Source organism: Anomaloglossus baeobatrachus, chromosome 11 (assembly GCF_048569485.1).
Source record: "Anomaloglossus baeobatrachus isolate aAnoBae1 chromosome 11, aAnoBae1.hap1, whole genome shotgun sequence".
In the NCBI taxonomy this organism is placed as follows: domain Eukaryota; kingdom Metazoa; phylum Chordata; class Amphibia; order Anura; family Aromobatidae; genus Anomaloglossus; species Anomaloglossus baeobatrachus.
The window spans coordinates 22,653,865-22,681,023 of NC_134363.1; the positions used below are offsets into that span (position 1 = coordinate 22,653,865).

Sequence of the window (27,159 nt, forward strand, 5' to 3'; positions counted from 1 at the left end):
GAACAAACTATAAACCGCACCCAAATACCCCCAGGGTGAGGTTTACAAAGGAAGTCAGAGGTTGGCAACTGAGAGACAAAACTGACAGTTTCCCAGGGTCCTAGATTCGGCTGCTGCTGAAACAAGGAGCTGTCAGATAACAACACGTGCTGCCAATCTCTGGGATTTTCTAAAACTCACTGCCAAAGGATTGTCAGACTGCCTTAACACATCTGTGACAATAATAGCATACAATATACATGTACATGACTCTACATTGTAAGGCAAAGTTCATATGTCCTGATGTCATCCATTAAAATGGATCCATTGAGAAACTGAGCTCTAGTAGACAGTAAAGACAACACTTATCTGAGCTGCAACAACCACAGGAGTCTGGAGCAACAGAAGATGACTTCTCCAAAGCTCAGTCAGGAGCAAACTATAAACCGCACCCAAATACCCCTAGGATAAGGTTTATAAAAGAAGTTAGTGGCTGGAAACTGAGACATAACTGATTTTCCCAAGGTCCTAGAGTCCGCTGCTGCTTAAAAAGGGAGCTCTCATATAACAAAACGTGCTGCCAAGTCTAAAACTCACTACCACAGGATTGTCAGACAGCCTTGACACATCTGTGACAATAGTAGAGACAATATACATGTACATGATTCTACATTGCAAGGCAAAGTTCATATGTCCTGATGTCATCAATTAAAATGGATCCATTGGGAAACTGAGCTCTAGTAAACAGTAAAGACAACTGATGTCTGAGCTGCAACAACCAAAGGAGTCTAGAGCAACAGAAGACTACCTCTACACAGCTCAGTCAGGAACAAACTATAAACCCCACCCAAATACCCCTAGGGTGAGGTTTATAAAGGAAGTTAGTGGCTGGCAACTGAGAGACAAAACTGACAGTTTTCTAGAGTCCTAGAGTGCACTGCTGCAGAAACGCAGAAACAGGGAGCTTTCAGATAACAACACATGCTGCCAGTCTATGGGATTTCCGGATACATGAACTCAGCCTAAGACGTTTCATACACACAGGCAACACTTCTCATACACCACAATCTATTTACAGATGGAATAAATATTTGGAAAATGATTTATTGTAGTAATTAAAAAAAATTGTCTTTTTTTTAAACTTTGAAAAAATAATTGACATACTTGAAAAACATAAAATACATTGTTATAGAAAATATATATAAATATTGATCCAAATAAATACTGTATATAGACAGATCGTGCCATGATTAATTACAGCAATATCCAACAGTCAGATTATTTATTTCCAGTTATCTATATTTTTCAATATTTTAGATTTTTCTTGACTATATGATCTTTTGGTACCAATTTAAAAGTATCAAGTTCAGATGCAAAAGTTTCATGTTTTTCATCATAATGCCAAAAGACTATATTAAAGTTGTAAATCATGCGCCAATCTGAGTAGTTTTTTTGTATGGCAAGGCGGTATATATTTTTACTTTTGGGTCCACAATTTATGAACAAGGCTGTATATTTTATTTATGTGGAACTTTCTTTATTTCTGAGTATTCTATCTCAATGTCTTCTTGCTCTTGGATAACTTTATGTTTGTTTTTAGAGAACGCAAGTCTTGAATACTGCACATCATCCGAATTCACATATATAGCATCATCTACGGCATTCACTTCTTTTTGTAAAGTCTTCTCTGGTGGAGAAACATCCTAAATCAATTAAAAACCCAATTATTACCATTTTTATGATATTTAAAGGGTGGGAAAATAATTTAAATGATTAAGTTCATTCCACTATTTCAACATGCAAATATATGTTACGTTGTTATATTCTTATACATAGGGGCAGTATTATAGTAGTTATATTCTTGTACATAGGGGCAGTATTATAGCAGTTATATTCTTGTACATAGGGGCAGTATTATAGTAGTTATATTCTTGTACATAGGGGCAGTATTATAGTAGTTATATTCTTGTACATAGAGAGCAGTATTATAGTAGTTATATTCTTGTACATAGGGGCAGTATTATAGTAGTTATATTCTTGTACATAGGGGCAGTATTATAGTAGTTATATTCTTGTACATAGGGGACAGTATTATAGTAGTTATATTCTTGTGCATAGGGGCAGTATTATAGTAGTTATAGTCTTGTACATAGAGGCAGTATTATAGTAGTTATATTCTTGTACATAGAGGCAGTATTATAGTAGTTATATTCTTGTACATAGGGGGCAGTATTATAGTAGTTATATTCTTGTACATAGGGGCAGTATTATAGTAGTTATATTCTTGTACATATGAGCAGTATTATAGTAGTTATATTCTTGTACATAGGGAGCAGTATTATAGTAGTTATATTCTTGTACATAGGGGCAGTATTATAGTAGTTATAGTCTTGTACATAGAGGCAGTATTATAGTAGTTATATTCTTGTACATAGAGGCAGTATTATAGTAGTTATATTCTTGTACATAGGGACAGTATTATAGTAGTTATATTCTTGTACATAGGAGCAGTATTATAGCAGTTATATTCTTGCATATAGGGAGCAGTATTATAGCAGTTATATTCTTGTATATAGGGGGCAGTATTATAGTAGTTATATTCTTGTATATAGGGGGCAGTATTATAGTAGTTATATTCTTGTATATAGGGGCAGTATTATAGTAGTTATATTCTTGTACATAGGAGCAGTATTATAGCAGTTATATTCTTGTATATAGGGGGCAGTATTATAGTAGTTATATTCTTGTACATAGGGGCAGTATTATAGTAGTTATATTCTTGTACATAGAGGCAGTATTATAGTAGTTATATTCTTGTACATAGGGGCAGTATTATAGTAGTTATATTCTTGTACATAGGGGGCAGTATTATAGCAGTTATATTCTTGTATATAGGGGGCAGTATTATAGTAGTTATATTCTTGTACATAGGGGCAGTATTATAGTAGTTTTATTATGGTACATAAAGGGCAGTATTATAGTAGTTATATTCTTGTACCTAGGGGGCAGTATTATAGTAGTTATATTCTTGTACATAGAGGGCAGTATTATAGTAGTTATATTCTTGTACATAGGAAACAGTATTATAGTAGTTATATTCTTGTACATAGGGGCAGTATTATAGTAGTTATATTCTTGTACATAGGGGCAGTATTATAGTAGTTATATTCTTGTACATAGAGGGCAGTATTATAGTAGTTATATTCTTGTACATAGGAAACAGTATTATAGTAGTTATATTCTTGTACATAGGGGCAGTATTATAGTAGTTATATTCTTGTACATAGGGGCAGTATTATAGTAGTTATATTCTTGTACATAGGGGCAGTATTATAGTAGTTACAGTCATATGAATAAGTTTGGGCACCCCTATTAATGTTAACCTTTTTTCTTTATAACAATTTGGGTTTTTGCAGCAGCTATTTCAGTTTCATATATCTAATAACTGATGGACTGAGTAATATTTCTGGATTGAAATGAGGTTTATTGTACTAACAGAAAATGTGCAATCTGCATTTAAACAAAATTTGACAGGTGCATAAATATGGGCACCCTTATCAATTTCTTGATTTGAACACTCCTAACTACTTTTTACTGACTTACTAAAGCACTAAATTGGTTTTGTAACCTCATTGAGCTTTGCACTTCATAGGCAGGTGTATCAAATCATGAGAAAAGGTATTTAAGGTGGCCACTTGCAAGTTGTTTTCCTATTTGATTCTCCTATGAAGAGTGGCATCATGGGCTCCTCAAAACAACTCTCAAATGACCTGAAAACAAAGATTATTCAACATAGTTGTTCAGGGGAAGGATACAAAAAGTTGTCTCAGGTTTAAACTGTCAGTTTCCACTGTGAGGAACATAGTAAGGAAATGGAAGAACACAGGCACAGTTCTTGTTAAGCCCAGAAGTGGCAAGCCAAGAAAAATATCAGAAAGGCAGAGAAGAAGAATGGTGAGAACAGTCAAGAACAATCCACAGACCACCTCCAAAGACCTGCAGCATCATCTTGCTGCAGATGGTGTCAATGTGCATCGGTCAACAATACAGCACATGTTGCACAAGGAAAAGCTGTATGGGAGAGTGATGCGAAAGAAGCCGTTTCTGCAAGCACGCCACAAACAGAGTCGCCTGAGGTATGCAAAAGCACATTGGACAAGCAAGTTACATTTTGGAAGAAGGTCCTGTGGACTGATGAAACAAAGATTGAGTTGTTTGGTCATACAAAAAGGCGTTATGCATGGAGGCAAAAAAACACGGTATTTCAAGAAAAGCACTTGCTACCCACAGTAAAATTTGGTGAAGGTTCCATCATGCTTTGGGGCTGTGTGGCCAATGCCAGCACCGGGAATCTTGTTAAAGTTGAGGGTCGCATGGATTCAACTCAGTATCAGCAGATTCTTGACAATAATGTGCAAGAATCAGTGATGAAGTTGAAGTTACGCAGAGGATGGATATTTCAGCAAGACAATGATCCAAAACACCGCTCCAAATCTACTCAAGCATCCATGCAGAGGAACAATTACAATGTTCTGGAATGGCCATCCCAGTCCCCAGACCTGAATATCATTGAACATCTGTGGGATGATGTGAAGCGGCTGTCCATGCTCGAGACCATCAAACTTACCTGAACTGGAATTGTTTTGTAAACCGGAATGGTCAAATATCCCTTCATCCAGGATCCAGGAACTCATTAAAAGCTACAGGAAGCGACTAGAGGCTGTGATTTTTGCAAAAGGAGGATGAACAAAATTTTAATGTCACTTTTATGTTGAGGTGCCCATACTTTTGCACCGGTCAAATTTTGTTTAAATGTGGATTGCACATTTTCTGTTAGTACAATAAACCTCATTTCAATCCAGAAATATTTCTCAGTCCATCAGTTATTAGATATATGAAACTGAAATAGCAAAAACCCAAATTGTTATAAAGAAAAAAGGTTAACATTAGTAGGGGTGCCCAAACTTTTTCATATGACTGTATATTATGATACAAAGAGGGCAGTATTTATTATAGGTTTTTATTTGTCAGTAGTTAGCAGTATCATAATAAATATTTGATTGCCATTGGGCCAGGTTTATTTCTGCATGTATGAAGCAGTGTGTATTAGTTGCACATAGTGTTCTGAGTAAGAATTATATAGCACATCCATTCTCTCACTTGTTTTTGCCAGTTACGTACCGGTGTAGTAAATTCTGGATAGCTGTATATTTCATTTATGTAATTCCCACTTGCGTCTTTCAGATTCCCATCAGAAATGTGTTGTCCCTTTCTGAAAAGGAAATGCGGTATATGAGCAATTAATTAATATATATATATATATATATATATATATATATATATATATGTATAAAATATATATTTATTTAACATTATTAAATATATATTATTATACATATATATATATATATATATATATATATATATATATATATATATATATATATATATATATATATATATATATGTTACAGGAAATGTATAAAAACCCGGCATTCTATAGAATACATAGACAATGTATACAATCCCTGTCGTTTTCAGGCAAGGTATGAAATATCTGCGTTGTTCTATACTTTTCCTAGGCATTATATAAAATGTCTAGGTATTATAAAGAATGACAAGAAATACCCAGGCAAAGTCTGATATAATGCCCAGGTTGGAAAAGTCTTTAGTAACAGACAGTCAAAAAACTAATGAAAGAAGAAATCCTAAATGAACAACAGGATACCTTTACTGGTGAAAGGAGGAATTTGATTGGTTGCTAATGCTAAGGGCAACTGAGCCAGTTTCACAGATCTGCTGCTGCCTGCCTGTCCACCTACTTTTGGACGGACCACCCCTGTAGTATTCTACACTCCGCCTGTTTGTCATTTGCGTATTCTATAGAATGACTAGGAAATGTATGAACATCTGATGCATTTCATACCTTGACAACCCATTTCCGGCATTCTATACATCGCCCAGGCATGCCAAAGAATGCCTCTTTTTACACATTGCCAGTAACATATATATATGTATATATATATATATATATATATATATATATATATATATATCTGTCACTGTTTTATTGCTTAAGGTGTGGTCTAGATCGATAATGAACTGAAACTAGTGGCTGGAACATGACAATATTTCACAAGAATGACACATTTCAGGACTTGTGTAATACACTTGTAAAACAGGAAATTAGTAGCATTCAAGACCAGTGAATCCACAACAATGCCTGAAAAGTCAGCCACAACAATTAAAAGCAACTAACAAGAAATCATATATTTTTGCATTAATCCTTACCATTAATCTTTACACTATACCATACTATGAAGCAGACATATAAAGAGCTTTTTCCTGGGGGTCCTCACTATTTATTTATTTATTATTATTTTTAATTTTTTTTGGGGGGGGACATTACATTTTTTAACACTGTCAACCAGCATAGTATCTGCAACGCTATTTGGTTCATTTAAGGTTTGGATGGAAACATTGGAGCCAGACTTACTTTCTGAAGTACATGAATAATAAAACTCCTATTAATATTATCAGAAGAAGAAACATCGCTCCGCCAACTGCAGCCGCAATCACAGGGCTAGATTCTGGCATTGTACCTAAAAAAAAAAAAAAAAAAGAAAAAAATACTATTTTTCTCACTTACTTTTCATTTGATCAGCTGTCTGTTACAGACAATTGTGTTACATTTATTATAGCTTGCGTAATATTTTATAAGATACATTATACGCTTACTTTTTAAACTTTTTAAAACGATTCCAGAATTTGTGAGAAAAAAATATTTCATTTTTTAAATACCCAAATTCATTATGAAATTTCTGCTGCATTCTCTGCCTCAGCTTTTATACAGTCTATGTTTCAAGCTACCACTAGAGGGCGCATAGACTCAGGTAGGAAAAGAACTCCTGAGTGTGGTTAGACAGGAGCCCACTAGAGGTCGCTAATACAAGAGCAGGGATAGTCGATCAGTCAGGGTCTATGCCGGGATGTCTTGTCTGTACCGAGGAGGAACAAAGCCAGAGTCAGGGAACAGAGCCAAGGTCAAATACTGGGAGTGTAAATAAGCACAGGGGAGGGAGTGGAGGACACGGAATAGGACAGAAGACAGGAGGACAGGGAGGTACGAAAGTCAGGTTGGGTAGGAGGAACGGATGTCAAGACAGACTGGACGAACGGAACTCATGGCTGGCTGGAGAGAGGGAAGTCACATCAGGTTGGGAGAACGGAGGTCAGGAAAGGTCAGGCAGACGGGAAGGAGGGTAGGTCAGGTGAGAAGGAGGAAGGTCAGGACACACAGTACCGGGTAGGAGAACAAAAACAGAGAACCTCTCAAGGGAACGGAACACACAGCAGAGCCGAACATATTACAGTTGGCGTCCCAGAAGCAGCAGCACCAAGATATGGCAGCGTGACCCCCGGAATGAGGCCAGAATGAACAGGCCCCTCCCAAGAGACCAAAACTCTGGAGGCAGAATACATGCACCGGCTCAGGAACGGCAGAGCCATGCATGAATCATGACACTATGAAATAACCTCCTGATTCTAGTGATATGAGGATTTATAAAATAGATTATATATTTACTTTTTAAACTTTTCAAAACAATTCCAGAAATGAAAAAATAAGTATATTTTTTAAAATACCCAGATTTACTCTGAAATGTCTGCTGCATTCTCCGCCTCAGCTTTTATACAGGCTATGAAAGATCCTCCTGATTCTAGTGATATGAGGATGTAATGTGATCTAAGAGCCGGTCTAAGTTTGTGATCCTTCCCTAGCTTATGAAATCTTCTACAATGTGTAAAATAACAATGGCCATTTAGGCAATTTGCATTAATAGTGTTTGAATTTGCCAGGTTGAACAAATTCCTAAAAAAAAAAATTGACACAATTTCAGCTAAGATCTGTATTTAAGAATTTTCCACACTTCTGGATAATTTTAACCTAAAGATACATTAAATTTTCACAAAAGTCACAAAAGTAGATAAGGCGGACATAATCAAAGTAATGCATTACGGGTATTTTGGATCTGTTTATTTCTAAATTACCGTATTTTTCGGATTATAAGATGCACTTTTCCTCCCAAAAATTTGGCAGGAAAATGAGGGGTGAGTCTTATAATGTGAATGTAACTTACTGGGAAATGGAGAATGGGCGCTGTGCTGGCTACGAGGCGCTGTACTGGCTGTGGTGGGGGGTATGCTGGCTGTGGTGGGGGCTGTGCTGGCTGTGGTGGGTGCTGTGCTGGCTGTGGTGGGGGCTATGCTGGCTGCGTGGTGCTGTGCTGGCTGTGGTGGGGGCTGTGCTAGCTGTGGTGGGGGCTGTGTTGGCTGTGGTGGGTGCTGTGCTGGCTGTGGTGGGGGCTATGCTGGCTGCGTGGTGCTGTGCTGGCTGTGGTGGTGGCTGTGCTAGCTGCAAGGTGCTGTGCTGGCTGTGGTGGGGGCTGTGCTGGCTGCAAGCTGCTGTGCTGGCTGTGGTGGGGGATGTGCTGGCTGTGATGGGGGCTGTGCTAGCTGTGAGGTGCTGTACTGGCTGTGGTGGGGGCTGTGCTGGCTGCGAGGTGCTGTGCTGGCTGTGGTGGGGGCTGTGCTGGCTGCGAGGTGCTGTGCTGGCTGTGCTGGCTGCGAGGTGCTGTGCTGGCTGTGGAAGGGGCTTTGCTGGCTGTCAGGTGCTGTGCTGGCTGTGGAGGGGGCTGTGCTGGCTGCGAGGTGCTGCGCTGGCTGTGGTGGGGGCTGTGCTGGCTGCGAGGTTGTGTGCTAGCTGTGGTGGGGGCTGTGCTGGCTGCGAGGTGCTATGCTGGCTGCGAGGTGCTGTGCTGGCTGTGGTGGGTGCTGTGCTGGCTGCGAGGTGCTGTGCTGGCTGTGGTGGGGGCTGTGCTGGCTGCAAGGTGCTGTGCTGGCTGTGGTGGGGGCTGTGCTGGCTGCAAGGTGCTGTGCTGGCTGTGGTGGAGGCTGTGCTGGCTGCGAGGTGCTGTGCTGGCTGCAGTGGGCGCTCTGCTGGCTGCGGTGGGTGTTGTGATGGCTGTGGTGGGAGCTGTGCTCACTGTGAGGTGCTGTGCTGGCTGCGGTGGGGGCTGTGCTGGCTGCAAGGTGCTGTGCTGGCTGCCGTGGGGGCTGTGTACAGAAGGGTGATGTGGCAGGTGAGATGCTCTGTTGGTGGTGCGGGCTTCAAATAATTTCAAATAAACTTGGAGTGCATCTTATAATCTGGAGCATCTTATAAAACAAAAAATACCGTAGTAAGATGATCCAATATATCACATGTCTTTGAATAAGAAAAATATGTCAACCTTCAGGAGTCGCAGTTAATTTAAAAAGGAATTTAGAATCTGGTGATTTCAATCAATGGGATGACAATTAGATGTGAGTGGGCAACCTGTTTTATTTAAAGAATAGGGATTTGTCAGAGTCTGACCTTCACAACATACATTTGTGGAGGTGACTCATGGTATGACCAAAGAGAATTTCTGAGAACCTCAGAAGATTTGATGATGCTCCTCAGGCTGGAAAAGGTTACAAATCATCTCTAAAAATAGTCAATTACAGTCATGCAGATTGTGTACAAATGGAGGAAATTCAAGCGCAGTAAAATCTTCTCTATGAGTCGTCAAATAACAAAGATTACTCCAAGAGCTAAGTATTTAATAGTCCTTGAGGCCACAAAGGAACCCAAGGCAACTTCTAAGGAACTAAAGGCCTCTCTCATATTAGCTAATGTTATTGAGTCGACCATCTGAAGGCCACTGAACAATAATGTTATACATTACATAACTAAAAGGAGAAAGCCACTGCCCTTCAAAAAGATCATAGCTGCCACTGATTGATATTTGATCGAACAAGGGGGTTCTCAAGATGCTTGAGTATTACTGATGCTCGAACTCCATGCTTGAGTGCCCGCCACACGTTTTGTGGCTGTTAAACGGCCAATAAACATGTGGGAATTGTCTGCCAATCATAGTAATGCCATGTGACTGTGATTATTTGGCTGCATCACGTCATCGGGTCTTATAAGACCTGGGGGTGTGATGCTCGGCACACTGTCCTTAGGAAGCAGTTCAGGGGGAGGTGATTTAGGTGGGAGAGCATAGATTAAAGCACTTACACCCTCTAGTGCCTTTCATGTGGAACTATACATTCTTTTTAGCCTTGCTGAACATATTAAATAAATAAACAGTTAAGAAAACAACATGAGGTCCCTCCTATATTTGATAACCAACCAAGGCAAAGCAAACAGCTGCAAGCTGATATTATCAGGCTGGGAAGGCCCATGGTTATTGGGCCTCTCCTAGCCTAAACATACCAGCCCGCAGTCACCCACATTAGATGTGCCAAATTCTGGCACTTGACTCTGCACTTTACAATTGCCCTAGTGTCGTGGCAATTGGGGTAATAGTTAATGGGGTTGATGTCAGCTATTGTGTAAAAACTTGAAAAGAACGGTTAATGTGAGAAAACCCATCAATGTAATAGAGGTGAAGCTATTTTATAGGGAAGAAAGGGCTAAAATTCCTCCAAGCCAATGAGCAGGAATAACTAACACATCAGACACTGAGAGCAAAGGTTCACATACTTTTGCACTCAAAGAAATGAGATATAGGATCAACATTTCTAATTTAAAAAATTATCAAGTCTAATATTCTTGACTCATTTGTCTCTTTATTTAATTTAGTACTGTTATGAAAATCTGAAATAGTTTTAGGTCAAATATATGCAGAAATATGGCAAATTCTGAAGTTTTCACAAACTTTCAAGCACCACTGAGGTTTATTGCACTGTACATAATGAAAAGTCAATGAAATACTCAACTTTCTATTCCTGTGTCTATAAAACAAGAAGAGATTGCTCATAACACAAAAAGGATGTTTTCTACTTACTAAGATATATGATTTGAATGCTCTTTTTTGCGACTCCATGTTCATTCATTGCAGAACACTGATATCTTCCGGCATCACTTTCGGTAATGTTGATGAGTTGAAGGGTGACAACCTGCTTGTTCATGTTTCGATGAACCACCATGTCTTCTTTATACCAAATGACGGAAGCATTCGGGTTACTGTCTACAATGCAGTTCAGAGTTACAGAATCTCCGTCCTCTACAATCACACTGGCCGTATCATTGGCATCAACACCTACGAGAGATATATAGATGATTACTTTAATAAAGTCAATCAATCTATCTAGCCTTACTTATCCCTATTCTGTTTTTCATCATCTACTGTACTATTGTCACTCAGTTTCCAATTTCTATAATGGTAATTATACAGAAGAACATCCCTATTTCATGTTTTATTAGTAGGATGAACTAGACAGATACCATATTTTCTGGATTGTAAGACTCACTTTTTAAATGGGGGTGCATTTTACAAAATTGATATGGCTTCTTGAGGTGGCGGTGGTGGAGTGGGGTCATAGGAGGCAGGGTCAAAGGACAGGCTTGAGGGTGTTGCGGCGGGTGCCATTGATCTGCGGGCTGACTGCGGGGGTGTCACTGCAGTAGAGAGACTCATGAAGGTCACAGGACGGGGTGTCTCGGTGGCGGGTGCATTGAGCTGACTGCAGGCTCTATTGAATTGCCCACGGTTGACGCAAAGCACTTCAAGAAAATGGCCACGGAAGTGGCGCATGAGCAGATTGATGCAATAGACTTTAAGAAAATGTCAACAGAGTCCTATCTGCACAAGCGCCACTTCTGCGGCCATTTTCTTGAAGTACATTTCATCAACTGCAGGCGATTTAATGGCGCTCACAGTAGTGGCACCCACCACCAAGACACCCCGTCCTGTGACCTCCATCCTATGACCCTCCTGAGTCACTCCACTGTACTGTTACCTCTGTAGCCTGCCGGCAGATCAGTGGCACTCACCACCGCGACACACCCAAGCCTGTAGTATTGCCAACCCTTCTGAGCCACAACATCCCCTCCACCAAGTCCGAAGAAGCGCCCTGACTCCTGTGACCTTCTTGAGATGCTCCATCCTGGTGATAATTAGGATTAAGATGCACTAATAAAATGGACCCTCATTTTAACATTAAAAAGGATTTTTTCCTATTTTCCTCTTCTAAACTTGGGGTGCGTCTTATAAAACAAAAAATACGGTAACTGTAGACTTTATAAGATATATCAGCATTCATTTACCTTCTGTGGTAATAATCATGGATGGAGAATCTGGAAAAAATAAACAAAAAGTATTAAAGATATTTGTAAACATTATTAAACTCCTACTGGATGTTACCAGAGATTAATGTAAAGTGTGCGTGGTACGGATTTTGCGCACACCTGTTTTGTTAGCTTAATTTTATGTAAATACACACCATATCAATACTGCTTTCTGAAGCCTGCTCCCATCTAATTTTTTAGCATTAAATGAATAAGACCAGATTGCCACAAAAAATTATTTTTCTTATCCTTTGAAGTGTCCAAACCCCAAAGCACATTAAATGGATGGGCGGTGAAAGGGTTAAAAACAACAACAAAACAATCATACTATCTTTGCCCCTCATCGATCCAACTACTGCTCCCCACCAGTCCCCCTTTGGTCTCCTAATTGCCCGCTCTGCTCTCGCACTGTTCTCTTCTTTAATGTTTGTTGGCTTGACATCATGCCATGCTACGTGAGTCACTTTTACGACTGAGCCCTACCACTCTCACGAGTATGAATAAACCTGGAGAGATGTGAAACCTGCAATCCACAGGTCCCTTTCGAACTAGAAGCCCTAAATGTGATCATTATTTGTCCCTCTCTGACCCTGGAGGTTGGCATTCTAAGATTACGCAATGGCACCTCCACTCAACGTTGGCTGACCTTGAGTGTACTAAAGATTGAAACAAAAAGCACTAGCAATGATTGTCCTTAACTACAGTCTCAACAATAAGCAATGTGCAACACAAGACAACAATAACCATAAAAGAAGTACACACAAGCAAAGGGTGAAACACAGGGCTAAGAACGTGTTCACACAATCATACTGTGAAGATAGCGGAAAACGGAAATAACTGAAAAGACTAATGGAATAAATGGAACTCCCAAATCCTAACCATAACAGAATGGAAAGAATGCTGAAAAGAGAAATACACAAACAAATTGGAGGAAAAAGAAACAGATATAATTTAGCAAGACATCCTTAACTGAAGAGCTGGGACTCCAAACATCCATGTATCTTGGAATATAGACAGCAATGAAGGCATGTGTATTATGAGCATCAATAGGCCCATCCAAGATGTGATAAGCCAACCAAAACGAAGATGTGAAAACACCTTAAATCGAAATTAAAAGGAAAGCAAAACAAAGGAAAGGAAAGAAAAGAGAACTATCAGCAATTAGACAGATACAAAATAGGCTGTGGTCCAACAGAGAGGGAAACTGACTACAAAACCAGAGGTCATTTGATCGAGCCTTGGAGTCAAAGCATCACAACAGCTTTACGAGAGGGGACTTTGGTCTCCTTTACATGCCTTGCCCATACTTCAAGCAGTGTATAATTTTTTAGTCTATTTTTTTGTTGGTTTACTTAGCACTTCCCTATTTTAAGTCATAACAAGATAACATTACCAGTGACCGTGAAGCAATCAGATTGAGTCACTTTTCTACATATTCCTCTTTCTCTTCTACTGCTATAAAAGCTACAATAATGGCCGAAAGTGTTCGCATCCTTGAAATTGTTAGAGAAAGTGAAGCATTTCACCAAGAAAATTATTGCAATTCACATGTTTAGTTATACTTGCTTATTACCTTTGTGTGTGTTAGAATAACACACAAAAAAACAGAGAGAAAAAGCACGCTGGATATAATATCACACAAAACTCCACAAATGGGTCAGACAAAATTGTTGGCACCCTTAACTTAATATTTGGTTGCACAGACTTTGGATGAGGTCACTTGCACATTACTAATGCATCATTTGGGTTAAACAGCTTGAAAGGGATTTATTATAGTCCTAGGAGACCTCGGGGAGTTACACACAATTTTTAGAGGCCATTGGAAACTTTTAAATACTTTCTATTTTGGGTTCTCACCAAGTTGTCTGGGATAACAGGGAAGAAGGGCTCCTAGACTTCTGAAACTTGGGGACCCTAGCTGTCCCTTATCCTAGAGATACCTCCTATGGTGAAGATGTCTGGGCCGCCAACCTTACCCTGCCTTTGCGAGCCCTGATCTTATGACCCTCTCCCTCACCCCAGGGCAGGGCTGGGACAGAAGTGACAGAACCCTCAAAAATAGGCAAATGTTGGAACCAAACCTCTATCACACAGCAAGCATGCAAAGAAGTAAAAGACAATACGTGATTAGGAGGAAATAAAGAACAGGGAGGAAATAACCAGAGGACTAGAGGGTTATCAAAACAAACCAATCACCAACAACTGGATCACAACTGCACATGGACTGGTGTAGCAAAAACTATAGTTGGCATGGGAGGACAGCTTCCACCATCTTAAAAAGGTGGGGAGTGATTGTGATAGGTTTCCAACATGTGATCCTAGAGGAAACCAGAAGACTAGCTCATGAAGGAACAAAAATGAAATCCTTTGAGAAAAGTCCCTGGCATTCTTTTGGTTGTGAAGAAATTTCTAGGTAAAAACAAAGATCTAAAATGTAAGTCCATTGTGAAGAATATCCTGAAACATTTCGAAGACTTGGGTTGTCTGATGAAAATGAAGTTACATTTTTTAAAATTCCCATTTGGACGACATTCCTGAAAACATTGGCGCTGATGCCAAAGAGCAGGGAGAAAGATTTAATTAGGATATCAAAGAAATAAAACAACGAGACCAAGGTAGAAGGAATGTGAATATGATGGGGACGACTTCTGGATGCTCCACAGAGAAGATCCGCAGGATCAAGAGAAAAGGAAAAGGAGCAAGACTTAATTTCATAAAAAATTGCAGAAAAAATGTTCAATACATTTCTATATATTTATATATATAATATTGTGTACATATTTAGCCACAATAAAGATTTTTTTTTATCTCACTTGTACTTAATTTCATGTGTGTTTTGTGCAAAAGCTATACCAGATGGATAAAAGTAAAAGTTTTTTTTTAAAAAATTAGATCATAAGAAAACAGAAGAATGAGTCTTTGTATTTAAAACAATCTTCAGAAACCCAAATTTACCATACGTTTGTTATTAGTATTGACAAGCCCGATATTGGACACATGAAGTAAAGCATGAGGAATTATGGCCACATATAAAGACTATTATTACTGAAGAACTTAGTAAAGACAATAAACTAGAGGCAGAAGAGACCCCCACAGTCATGCTTAACAGAAAAGACCCTAAAGATCATCAAAGAAAGATGAATGGCAAAAGCAAAAGGTAACAAGCAGGACACAGACAACATCAGTAAAAGACTAAAGAGAGCCATTTCAGCAGACAAAGAATTATACTACTAGTGATGAGTGAATATATTCGGAATTATTCGTTAGTCCCACGGATATTAAAGTTTTTTTGACATTCGTTACACGTCACACATTCGTCACACGAGTATTTTGGTATCTGCCTTGTGAGTTTTGAGTCACCTCCCCACATGTTTGGCGCTCACAATAATGTTGTAGCCATCTGGCATTTATGTAATTGGCAGGTGAAGAGAAAAAAAAATTATGTGCCGTCCCTCGCCTATTTGTGATATCCAGCAGGCTGCAGCCCCCAGCTATGTGCTTTATCTTGGCTGGTTATCAAAAATAGAAGCTCCACCACAACTTTTTTTTTTTAATTATTTAAATAAATAATTTAAAAACATGATGTGGGCTCCTGCCTATATTTGATAACCACAGCAGTTAAAACAGACAGCTGGAGTCTGGTATTCTCAGGCTGGGAAGGTTAATGGTTATTGGGCCCTCCCCAGCCTAAAAATTTCAGCCCATTGCCAACTTGCAATTGGCGCATCCATTAGATGTGCGATTTATGGTGCTTTTCCTGTCTCATACTGTTTGCCCTAATATATGGGGCTGAATTCAGCTGTGATTTGTCAAAAACCACAGCTATCATCAAGCCTTGGGTTGGTAATATTGGAGAATCTATCAGACCCCCCCCCCCCATTACCAACCATGTAAGTAAAAAAAAAAAAATAAACACCCAAAATCCTATATTTTAAATAATAAAATAAAAATACACCCTCCTTTAACAATTTTTAACCTCCAAAACACCCCCGCAGTCTGACGTAATCCACATGACGTACCACAACGATCCCGGCTCTACTAGATTCAGAAACTGCAGTAATAGAAAACGTGAATGATCACTGCAGCTCCTGGGACACATTGAGGGCAGTGGGGTCTCAGCTGTGAGAAGCGGAGACATCAGTTAGGTCATAGGAGTTCGCAGTCGGCGCTTCCCATGGCACCGATGAACCTGCCGCCAAATTCTTATGAAGAGAGCCATCACTGGAGAAGGACATCATGGTTTGATGAGTAGAAGGAACAGGGTAAAGAGTTAGACGAACAACCTGATGGCTTGATGCAATCTAGAAAATGGAAGAGAAGACTCTGCTGGACCTATCTAGGCTTAAACAAGATTGATCTTCATATACAGCGTTCATCAAGTCGCCATGACTTGAGATCGAGCTGAAGGCCATAAAATTAATAAAATCATGAGCCTTAGGTCCCAGGTCATCACACTCTTGCGAGTTTGATAAAGAAGATGCAATACTATGACACGTTTGACTTACATTCGACATTCAGCATTTGTTTGTCCATCGTGAACAAGCCCTCTTTGAATCCCACTCTACATAAAAATGGGGAATTGTTGTGTGACTTCCTGGGTGTGAATGTGATATTGGAGTGGAAGGTTCTGCTGCCATCTTCATAGGATATATTATAGATCATCAGTCTTGTACCAGTCATGGCTCCTTCCCATGAAATATATGTTGGTACTATACTCCGGCATTTACCAGGACTTGTACAAGTCATCGTCACCTCCTCCCCATCCACCAGCCTTGTAGAAGAGATTGTAGGTTTATCTGTGAGCTCTACAAAAATAAAAATTAATGTGAGAACAGGTTCAATTGTTAAATTTCAACCCTTGTTTTTGGTTTCTTGTATATTAAAAATTAAGATCTACTGCAGGACATCTGTTGTTTAGATAGTGTTACGTTTTCAGGTATACAAATAATGTTTTTTGGCTTTGCACTCCAGATCAAAAAAGGCTGTTACAAAAAGGAGGAGGGCATGGGTTTAACCCTCCGTCACATACAATAGACCTGACAGGCACATCTCTTTTACTTTCATTTCTCCTTCCTCACCAGATTGTGAGGAAATCCCCTCCCTCCAGGTAGTCTCCTGTCTCTAGCAGCTCTGTGAAATCTCATACCACAGTTGGATTGCAGAGCTTCAGGAGGACAGATATAACTGCGCTAATCACTCAGGCTCATTGTATGTGAACACGTCACACTCAATAAGGTTGGCATTTTATTATTCATCACATGCTCTGCAAGTGTAATTTTTCTGGGGAAACTTCAGGATCTAATTCTGATTGAATAAGTGTTTAATAGTACTTAAGGTACCTTAAAATTAAGTTTGTTTCCATAAATTTTCTTTGTAGAGTTTTTTGACAGAGTCGAACTGGGGACTATTTGGTGGGAGTTTTGAAATGTTTGTATTTCAGAGTTATTAGTTTTATGTTAAGTAAATGGTTTTTTTTTGCACCTGATTATGTGTAGTCTCTTTTATTACATCCCTATGAAGGTCACTGATCACTTTTAGAGCACTGAAATTGCAAACATTAGATATTATAGGTATTTTTCAAGCCTGCGCCTGACAGTCACATTGTATGTGAACTCGTTAGAACCGATATTGTATGTGACGGAGGGTTAACTTGTCACTTCCTCAAACGCTGCAATAGTCCAAAGGTTACTCAACCAATTGTCCAAAATAATTTAACCGCACTTCAGTACCATATTTCAACCAACTTTGAACATTTTTACATGTTCAATGAAGAAGTGACAATGTTAAAGAGTTTAAAAGCAATATTTTATTGATATATATTAAAATACATAGATGTACAGCAAGGGGAAAAAAAAAAAAAAAAAAAAGTGCTACGTGATAGATATAATCATAAGGGCCACAGACAGAAAGAAGTATTGATGAAGTCCCATATATATCAAATTAAACAGGGACTAGAGTAACAGCCACGCTCCTTGAAAAAGCAACAGAACGAAACACGTGTCGGAGTGAGGGGTCACAGACGGTCTTACTACCACCTACTATATTGGTAAATATACTATCAGCACTATGTGTTATTGCCTCTTTATGTACAATTATATTGGCATGCTGCATTTTTGAGGTGGGCTGTAACCCATAAAATGATCATTTGAATATCTGTCTTATTATTCTTATACTATTTATTTATTTATTGATTATTTATTTATTCTGGGTGCCCCTTTGAATTATTATCTTAGCAGCACATTAATTGTGGAATTTTCTTAAGGCTTTTAACCGATGTAAACAATTGATATGTAGTTGGCTGTTACTCTAGTCCCTGTTTAATTTGATATATATGGGACTTCATCAATATTTCTTTCTGTCTGTGGCCCTTTTGATTATATCTATCACGTAGCACTTTTTTTTCCCCCTTGCTGTACATCTATGTATTTTAATATATATCAATAAAATATTGCTTTTAAACTCTTTAACATTGTCACTTGTTCATTGAACATGTAAAAATGTTCAAAGTTGGTTGAAATAGTCCAAAGGTGTATAATAAACATTACAATATACTTTATTAAAGATAGACTCTTTTTTTCCAAATGTAATTGCCACCTCTTCTCTGCCTGAATATCCCTAATTCATCATTCACGCTGAAATACTAAAAAATGAGCACTTGAATTGATATGCTAATAACTATGGTAGATGTCAAGATGTATCTGCAGGTGTCACGCCAGGTACGAGAGGACTCCCGGCAAGAGGCGCAACATAGAGGGAACACCAGGGTAAAAAAATACAATGGAAGACCCTGGCGCTAGGGAGGAGGTTGAGGAGTTACCTCCTAACAATCACCGGAGGCTGATCCCTGCACTCTCTAACTTCCCTAGATCGGACCTTGTACTTGGACATACACCAATCTCAGCCATACCCCAGTGCTTGTGGTTTGTTTGGCAATGACCTGGATTATGTACAATTGGTTTTGCTGTAAATAATTTTTTTTAAAAAAATCTGTAAATTTGGTACAATTTTATACCAATTAGAGTTTTTATTACCAAATTGGAAATAAAAATGTATTATTTTTGCTATATTTTTACAAATTGTGAAAAGTAAAGAACTGGTGACATGGGCAGCTATGATCATGACTTTTTTATTGTTACACTCACCTGTTACATCCACATAGGGCAGTGTGTCGGTATACGTGAACTGTGCCTGGGGATCCTCAATTCTAAAAGCATACACACCCTCGTCTATACTCCGAGGTTCTTCTATGTAAAATGAACAGTCTCCTCTGGTCACATCCCCAATCAGGTAGAAACGTCCATTTGTGTAATATAAAGAATTTATTCGGTAAGCCACAGCCACAGTTTTTGCACGTGATGTTAACCAAAATCCATTGGTGTTTCTACGGAGTATTATAGTTGTAGGAACAGTAAATTTGCAGGGAACATAGGTGCACAGACCTCTCTGTACATGGACGATTTCATCTGTGTGTATTTCATAGCCAGGTTTTTGGCAGTTTATATCTGTATAGAAATAAAAAAAAACAAACATGGTGTTAAATAAAATATGTACTGTATGTTGTTATTATTAAGAAATATGAAGTTAAAATTAGGACTTTTGTCATTTTGGCCCACAGAAGTATTGAGGAGAGTCAAAAGGTTCTTCTCCACCATATCTCAAATAAGGAACCAGTAGCTGAGTCATGCCATTTCATTGCAACTGGTCAAAAGTTTGCTATGTTTCATGTTGGTAATGGTTATGAGACATACTATCTCAAAGAGTTGAGGAAACCAGCAAGAATCCTTGTGGTCAGATATAATTTATGTGACCATGGGATAGGCACAAGTCAACTTCACAAGTAGACGAGAGTGATGTCTCATCTTGGCTGGCAGAAGGTCCACCATAAATTACCAGTGTCCCGTAGATTTGTATATTCTAGTGGCTATTTTATTCTTTTGTGAACTATCATGTATTCTCCCTTTCATATTAGTTCTGTAGGTCAAATACAACTAAACCCATTGTCCATTGTGGTGACCATACAACGAGCATCTCATATCTCAACTTCTGAACTCTTGGGATAAATTTTAGTCATCGGAAACTGTTAAAAGTACATTTCCCTCATCAAACACTCTATATTATCTTGTAACATAGTAAATATTTTACACAACCTTATGATGCAACCATTCGCCTGTCCATAGTTTCTCCAAAACCCGGATGCAGTTTTTCTTATCATCTTTCTAAAAAGTAGCAGAAAACTTAGGGGCACTTTGCACACTACGACATTGCTAGCCGATGCTAGCGATGCCGAGCGCGATAGTCCCCGCCCCCGTCGCACATGCGATATCTTGTGATAGCTGTCGTAGCGAACATTATTGCTACAGCAGCTTCACACGCACATACCTGCCCTGTGACGTCGCTCTGGCTGGCGACCCGCCTTCCTAAGGGGGTGGGTCGTGCGGCGTCATAGCGACGTCACACAGCAGGCGGCCAATAGAAGCGGAGGGGCGGAGATGAGCGGGACGTAAACATCCCGCCCACCTCCTTCCTTCCGCATAGTCGGTGGAGGCAGGTAAGGAGATGTTCCTTGCTCCTGCGGCTTCACACACAGTGAGGTGTGCTGCCGCAGAAACGCGAACAACATCATACCAACATTATGGAAATGACCGACATTACACAGATCACCGATTTACGACGCTTTTGCGATCGTTTATCGGTGCATCTAGGCTTTACACGTTGTGACATCGTTACCGGCGCCGGATGTGCATCACTCTCAATTTGACCTCGCCGATATCGCAGTAGCGATGTCGCAACGTGCAAAGTACCCCTAAGTGTTTAGTGAAATTTGAATGTGTAATTAATAGGGATGAGCGAATGTATTCGCCACTATTCGGTATCCGGCTAATAATGGGGTATTCGAGGTATTCGCTATCCAATGGCTAATATGGTATTCGCTCCGATACTATGATTTTCATTTCTGGACTTCCTGGCGCCTTTTTCCAGCCAAGGAACACATCTGACGTCGCTTGCCCTCACAGTAACGCCACAGCCATCTTTGTTGTGGTGTTACTGTGATTGGCTTGGCCGCACAGCGTCATAGGGGCTATATAAGGCAGCCGTTATTTTGTGTGCACGCATTCATTCCTGAGCTGCTGGTGTAGTGAGACTGTACTGTGTGCAGGACAGCAGTTATACAGCATTTATACAGTAAACTAATAATAGTTCTTGTAAGGGCTAAACTCAGTGTCCAGTAGCTGCTAGCGGCTGTGTAAATCATAGAACCAGGTATAGAGACAGTGTTACTGCATTGCTTAGTTAGGTGAGAGCCGTTCCTGTTTTAAACCGGTGGAAAAAAAAATCCTCTTCTTAGTGAGGTCCCAAAATTGTATAAACAATGGGTTCAGGTGTAGTGTAGTGCCTGTCAGCCACCATCTCAATTCATACCAGCTCAGTTGCATCCTTGTGTTGGCTTCATAACGTACATAAACTCCATAGTACCCTACTGCTAAATAAAATAGTGTAAGTTTAAAATAAATAAATAAAATTGCTGTCACAGCCTGTAGTTCTGCCTGAAGCCAAATACCATAATATATAGCATCCTGATGGCGGCTTCTGATAGCCCTTGAGATGTTGCCTTATCACCTTCTGGGAACAGAGGTTTTCCGCGACCTTTTGGCAGTGTTAGAACATCGGTACTCTGTGCCTAGTCGCCACTATTTTTCTCGTTGTCCCGTCCCCGCACTCCACAATCACGTGTCCGTAAACATCAAACGGGTTCACACCTATGCCATAACAGGGAAGGTCTACTTAACCTCAGACATGTGGACAAGCGGAAGTGGACATGGATGCTATATCTCACTGATGGCACACTGGGTGAACCTGGTGGCGGCTGGGCAGCATAGTCTTAGCCGGCAACATCCCATATAGTTCCCACACCCAGAATAGTGGGGCCCACTTCAATCACAGTTTCAGTAGCCTCCTACACAGCAACAACTCCCTCATCCTCCTACTCTTCATCTGGCTCCTGTGCATCTTCTTCAACATCCGCCGGTGTCCAACCGTCGACATCATTCCCCAGGTGAGATCTCTGCAGCACTGCCTCGGCTAAGCGGCAACACGCTCTGCTGAAGCTCATCTGTATCGGTGACAAATCGCACACAGCACCTGAGCTTTTGAAAGCAATAACCGAGCAGACAGATGAGTGGCTTGAGCTGTTGGACCTCCGTCCAGGGATGGTAGTGTGCGATAATGGTCGTAATCTGGTGGCGGCTTTAAAGCTTGTGTGTCGGGCAGGAATGGCAGTCCACGGCCGGGGGAGGCTACCCGAGATGCTCAGATCCAGGATTGTGGCTGAGGGCTCGAGTGGCAGTTGGATCCGGGGCTCGTGCAGTAGCCCGCAGCAACGCCAAATAAAAGGGGGTATTTACAAGGGAATTAAAGAGTTTGTCGGTGACGCCACCCGTGGGTTGCAGTGAAGGTTGGTAGCACCGCCGCTGCCTGGTGAGGGGACGCCAAGGGCCAATGGAGTGGGGCAGCAAGGTGGAATCCCCTCCACGGGTATGGGAGGTGTAGTCGCGGGGTCCCGTTGGTTAGTGCAAGATGGCAGGGAACAGTCGGTATGGTGGACTGGATGGTGCCGGTGTACTCACAGTAGAAGTAAATCCCACGTAGTCTGTGTAGTAAACCAAAGTCAGATGCTGGGAGCCTATGGAGGGGCGTGCTGGTCCCACACCCAGGCTGACAGGGCAGGGGCCCTTCCTCCTGCACTGTGTGTTTCTCTTGTGTTGATTTAACCCATGTGGAACGGGAGAAATCCGCTCCCGGTGTGTTGTGTACCTGAGGAGCCGTTGCCCATGAAATCTGACCCATGGGATTTCAGTGGGTTCTGGCGGACTACCCTATCCCCCGCGTTGGGCTTCCGTTTCGCCCTCTGGGCTTCTCTCTTGAAAGAAGGCCTGAAACCTTGTCCCGCTGGTCAATTAACAAGGGGCTTGAAGCTTGCCTCGTCCTAGGGTCCAGGTACCCTGCCAGTGCCCGGCCTCCGGACTGGATTCCCGCTATCGGTACCGGCGGGCTACAACCCTGCCCAGGTCCACTTTAGGTCTCCCGTGACCGAATCTCCGTCACCTGTGGCCCTGCTCTGCCGTCTGCCACCTAGTCCCTTGCAGGTGCTGCTGTAGTTCAGGGGCTCCGACCCCTGATTACACTTCACTGACTGCTCAGCACAACACGACTGTCACTTTCCCTGTCCACCACTGTTCTCCCTTGTGCTTAGCTCCTCAGCTGCCCAAACTGTCTGACACTTCCTGTTTACCTGCACACCCTGACTTGATCCCTCCCCTAGCACCTCAGGACCCCTAGGTGAGCGCTCCCATCCACCTGGTCCCGCCCACTGGTGTGTCCCTATTGGGTGACTAGGCTTTTGTGGCTGGTATTACCTGTGTGTGGTGTTTAGGTGGAATTCCAAGGAAGGAGGTGATTCCTGTACCCTGGTGCAGTCATCTGTGACTACCTAGTTTTACCAGGGCGTCACACTTGGAAAGCTTGTATACGTTCCTTGTATGGCCCACATTTGTAAATTTAGTAGTTCAGCAATTTCTGAAGAAATACCCTGGGATACCAGACCTACTTACCAAGGTACGACATATTAGCGCACATTTCCGCAAGTCATCTCCCTCTTTTGCTGGCCTGGCAGTGCTGCAGCAGCGATTACACTTGCCTCGTCACAGACTAATATGTGACCTCCCTACAAGATGGAATTCAACCTATCATATGTTGGCCAGGATCCATGAGCAGCAGAGGGCAGTATCCCAATTCCAGCTGGAACATGCCCATCAGACGCAGCTGCCAGACATAAGTACTGGCGAGTGGGTGTGGATTGCAGAAATTTGTCAGGTCTTGGAGAATTTTGATTACTGTACCAACATTGTGAGCAGTGAGGAAGGATGCTGTTATCAGCATTACCATTCCACTAATTTGTTTATTGAAACGCTCTCTGGATGGTCTGACTAACCAAAGTGTTCATGCACCCGAGTTGTCTGTGGATTTAAACTTCACAATGGTTGCAAGTAATCTGCACAACCTCGGCCAACAAGCTCAGGTCACCTTTGCTCAGCATCATGAGGATGAGGAGAATGATGAAGAATAGGAATGCTTTGAAGTTGCTAACCAAGGGATTGACAACCCAAACTTTAGAGCTGTCCAGCATGGATGGCCTGAGGAGGAGCAGGAGGAGGAGAGAGAGACTGAGGAGGAGAAGAGGTTTAGGGAGACAGAATGTATTCTTAGCAGAGACACACAAAGTTTTCCAGTTTGGAGTCTGGGACACATTGCACAGTTCATGTCACACTGTCTTTCTAATGACTGTTGGCTAGTCCACATTTTGGCAGACAACAAATACTGGTTTTGTCCCTTCCTTGACCCACGCTACAAACACAAATTCGCTTCTCTACTTGTCGAGGCAAATAAGGATTGTACTATGGAAACATTCAAGAGGGCTGTAGTGGAGCAGTTGATGAAACGATTACCCTCAGATCATGCTGGCCTCAGAGGTAGCGTGTCATCTCATGCAACAGGATTACAAGAAAGGGCTACCCATAGTAGGAGCAACATAGGCAGGGGACTAATGTGCCAAAACTGGTCCATTTTCCACAAACCGTCAACTGCGAATCAGATAACGGTTGGGGGAACTATGACAAGGAGGGAACAGTTAAGTAAGATGGTGAGCTACTATGTAGGTGACCATATCAGCGTGCTTTCAGAGTCTACAGTTCCCTTTAATTATTGGGTTTCCAAGCTCAACACTTGGCCAGACCTTGCGCTTTGGAAGTTCTAGCTTGCCCTGCTGCGAGTGTGTTGTCTGAGCGTGTTTTCAGCTCAGCGGGGTCAATAATAACAGATAGTCGCACATGACAATCCACGGAAAGTGCACACAGTTTGACCTTGATCAAAATGAACCATAGATGGATTGCCCCAGAGTATCTCAGACTGCCTGTTAACAATACCCAATAATAAGTGTAACCCCAAAATTTGCATTTCTTAAGTTCAAATAAGTTCCATTGTTTCTCATTCAAGACTATTTTGTCTTCTATCATCTAATGACACCGCATGAGTAATGTAACTTGTTGTGTTGCTGCCATGTAATTGTTTGGCCCAATCACCCAGGGCAATATTTTTCAAGCTTTTGTACATTATGCACTGGCACAACCACTGTTGAGGCTACACTGTCTAGAACAATTGGTCAGGCAGTCTCTATTTGTGTTCTTTATTGATGCTGTGCTCCACGGTGTGTTACACATGGCCCCCTGCAAAATCAGAATTTTTTTATCTCCTTGGCATGATATGTTTTGTTGCAAATCCTACCAATTTTTTAAAAAAAAGCTGTTGGGAGCTCTTGGGAGTATCTTATGATGCTGTGCTACATGGTGTCTGAACCATCACACCCTAGGGGAACTGAATGTATTAAACTTCTTGGCATGTTATGCTCTTTTGCTTATCCTACCAATTTTTTTAAAAAAAGCTGTTGGGAGTACTTACTGATGCAGTGCTCCATAGTGTCTGAACCATTCCCCCCTGGGAAAACAGAATATTTTGAAATCCTCAGTGTTAGCTAGTGGAATAAAGCCTGAGTTCCAGAGTGAAACAACTGCCACTTCCACGGTGCTGCATGCTTCACAAACTGTGTTCTATTCTGCAAGCGATGATGCCTCCTGCTCCGAACCTGCTTTAAGTCAGATGCAATTATCATCAACGACATCAGCTTCGATGTCCCAGCGTGGCGTTCGTTTGTCCATAAAACATACATTTCTGAATAATTTGAATAGAAGTTGAATAGAGGGCCTGTGGTGTTGGAGCCGGTGGTGTTGGTGCAGGGGGAGGAGGGCAAGGCCAACACCCAAATGGCCACATTGGCAATAGCACCGTAAAGTGTTATGGAGTACGTATTCCAACTTTCACACTAATGATATAGGAGACGCAGAAAACTATAAATAACCGCCATCCCTCCCCAATTTATGTTACAGGGCCCACCTGAGAGCCCTAAGAAGTCTGAGATTTTAGGACAGCAAGTGGCCCTTTCTACATTTGAATAGAGGGCCACTGGAGCCGGAGGTGCTGATGGAGGAGGAGGAGGGAAAGGTCAACATCCCAACGGGCACATTGTAGCTGACCTTTTAAAGTGCTGTCAAATATATCCCAAAAAAAGAGGTGTGAGACAGGCACCAATATAATGTATGAGTTACAGCTCTTTCTAATCGAAAAAGAAGGAAAAATGTAAAATACGAAATGTGTGAACATATGCTAAAGTGTTTTTTTTTGGGGAGGTTGGGGCTTGATTCGATGTTTTATTACAGTGATTAGGCATTAGAAACGGTTTCTTAGCAGTTTCCCCTCTTTTACTTTGGATTGAGAGCTGTTCTGGTGACTACGTAAACGCCGCGTGCTGCTCTGACCATGTTATTCAAAGACACCAGAAATGCAGTCAGGCACCTTCTACAGGCTGTGCCCGCACTGTGCAGCCTTTTCCCATCCATTTCAGTATTTTCTTCAGTCACCACAAGTCACCCACAGGTCCGATGAAAAATTATTCTGGTTTCCCATAGACTTACATTGTGGGGTGAATATTTGCGAATACTCGAATAGCGGCGAGGTATTCGTCGGATACTCGGCGAAGCGAATAATAGGGTATTCGATCATCCCTATTAATTAAGGTTTTGGTTTTTAGGCAACAATATTTGCATTGTGACATTCACAAAGGAACATTATACCTACATTTTGTAATGATTTTCTGGTGCGACACACAATAGACCGAAACGTTGTCAGATAATACAACTATATCTTGTGTCTAGATATTGCTGTCAAATACGTTATTCATGATCCAGAGTTATTTTGATTCCTTCCTACAAGGCCCATGTCATGTTTTCCGGTGGTCACACATGCTCAGTAACGCTCACTACTAATACTCTGTGTGCAGAATTATTAGACAAGTTGTATTTTAGAAGATTTATTTTTATTATTGATCAACAACTATGTTCTCAATCAACCCAAAA

At 41.0% G+C, this 27,159-nt stretch overlaps 1 protein-coding gene across 2 annotated transcripts in view; it reads right to left on the reverse strand.

Moving 5' to 3' along the window:
- Positions 1-1,094: 1,094 nt before the first annotated feature.
- The window catches only part of LOC142256043 (sialic acid-binding Ig-like lectin 14), a 31,880-nt gene continuing 5,815 nt past the window's right edge, over positions 1,095-27,159 (reverse strand). For both annotated transcript variants that reach the window (XM_075327545.1, XM_075327546.1), the window contains exons 3-9: positions 19,279-19,638; positions 16,642-16,941; positions 12,116-12,145; positions 10,854-11,108; positions 6,476-6,581; positions 5,161-5,251; positions 1,095-1,682 (exon numbers count right to left, since the gene is read on the reverse strand). In XM_075327545.1, coding sequence (XP_075183660.1) covers positions 1,497-1,682; positions 5,161-5,251; positions 6,476-6,581; positions 10,854-11,108; positions 12,116-12,145; positions 16,642-16,941; positions 19,279-19,638 — 1,328 coding nt within the window. In that variant the 3' untranslated portion in view covers positions 1,095-1,496. The remainder of the gene's footprint in view (positions 1,683-5,160; positions 5,252-6,475; positions 6,582-10,853; positions 11,109-12,115; positions 12,146-16,641; positions 16,942-19,278; positions 19,639-27,159) is intronic.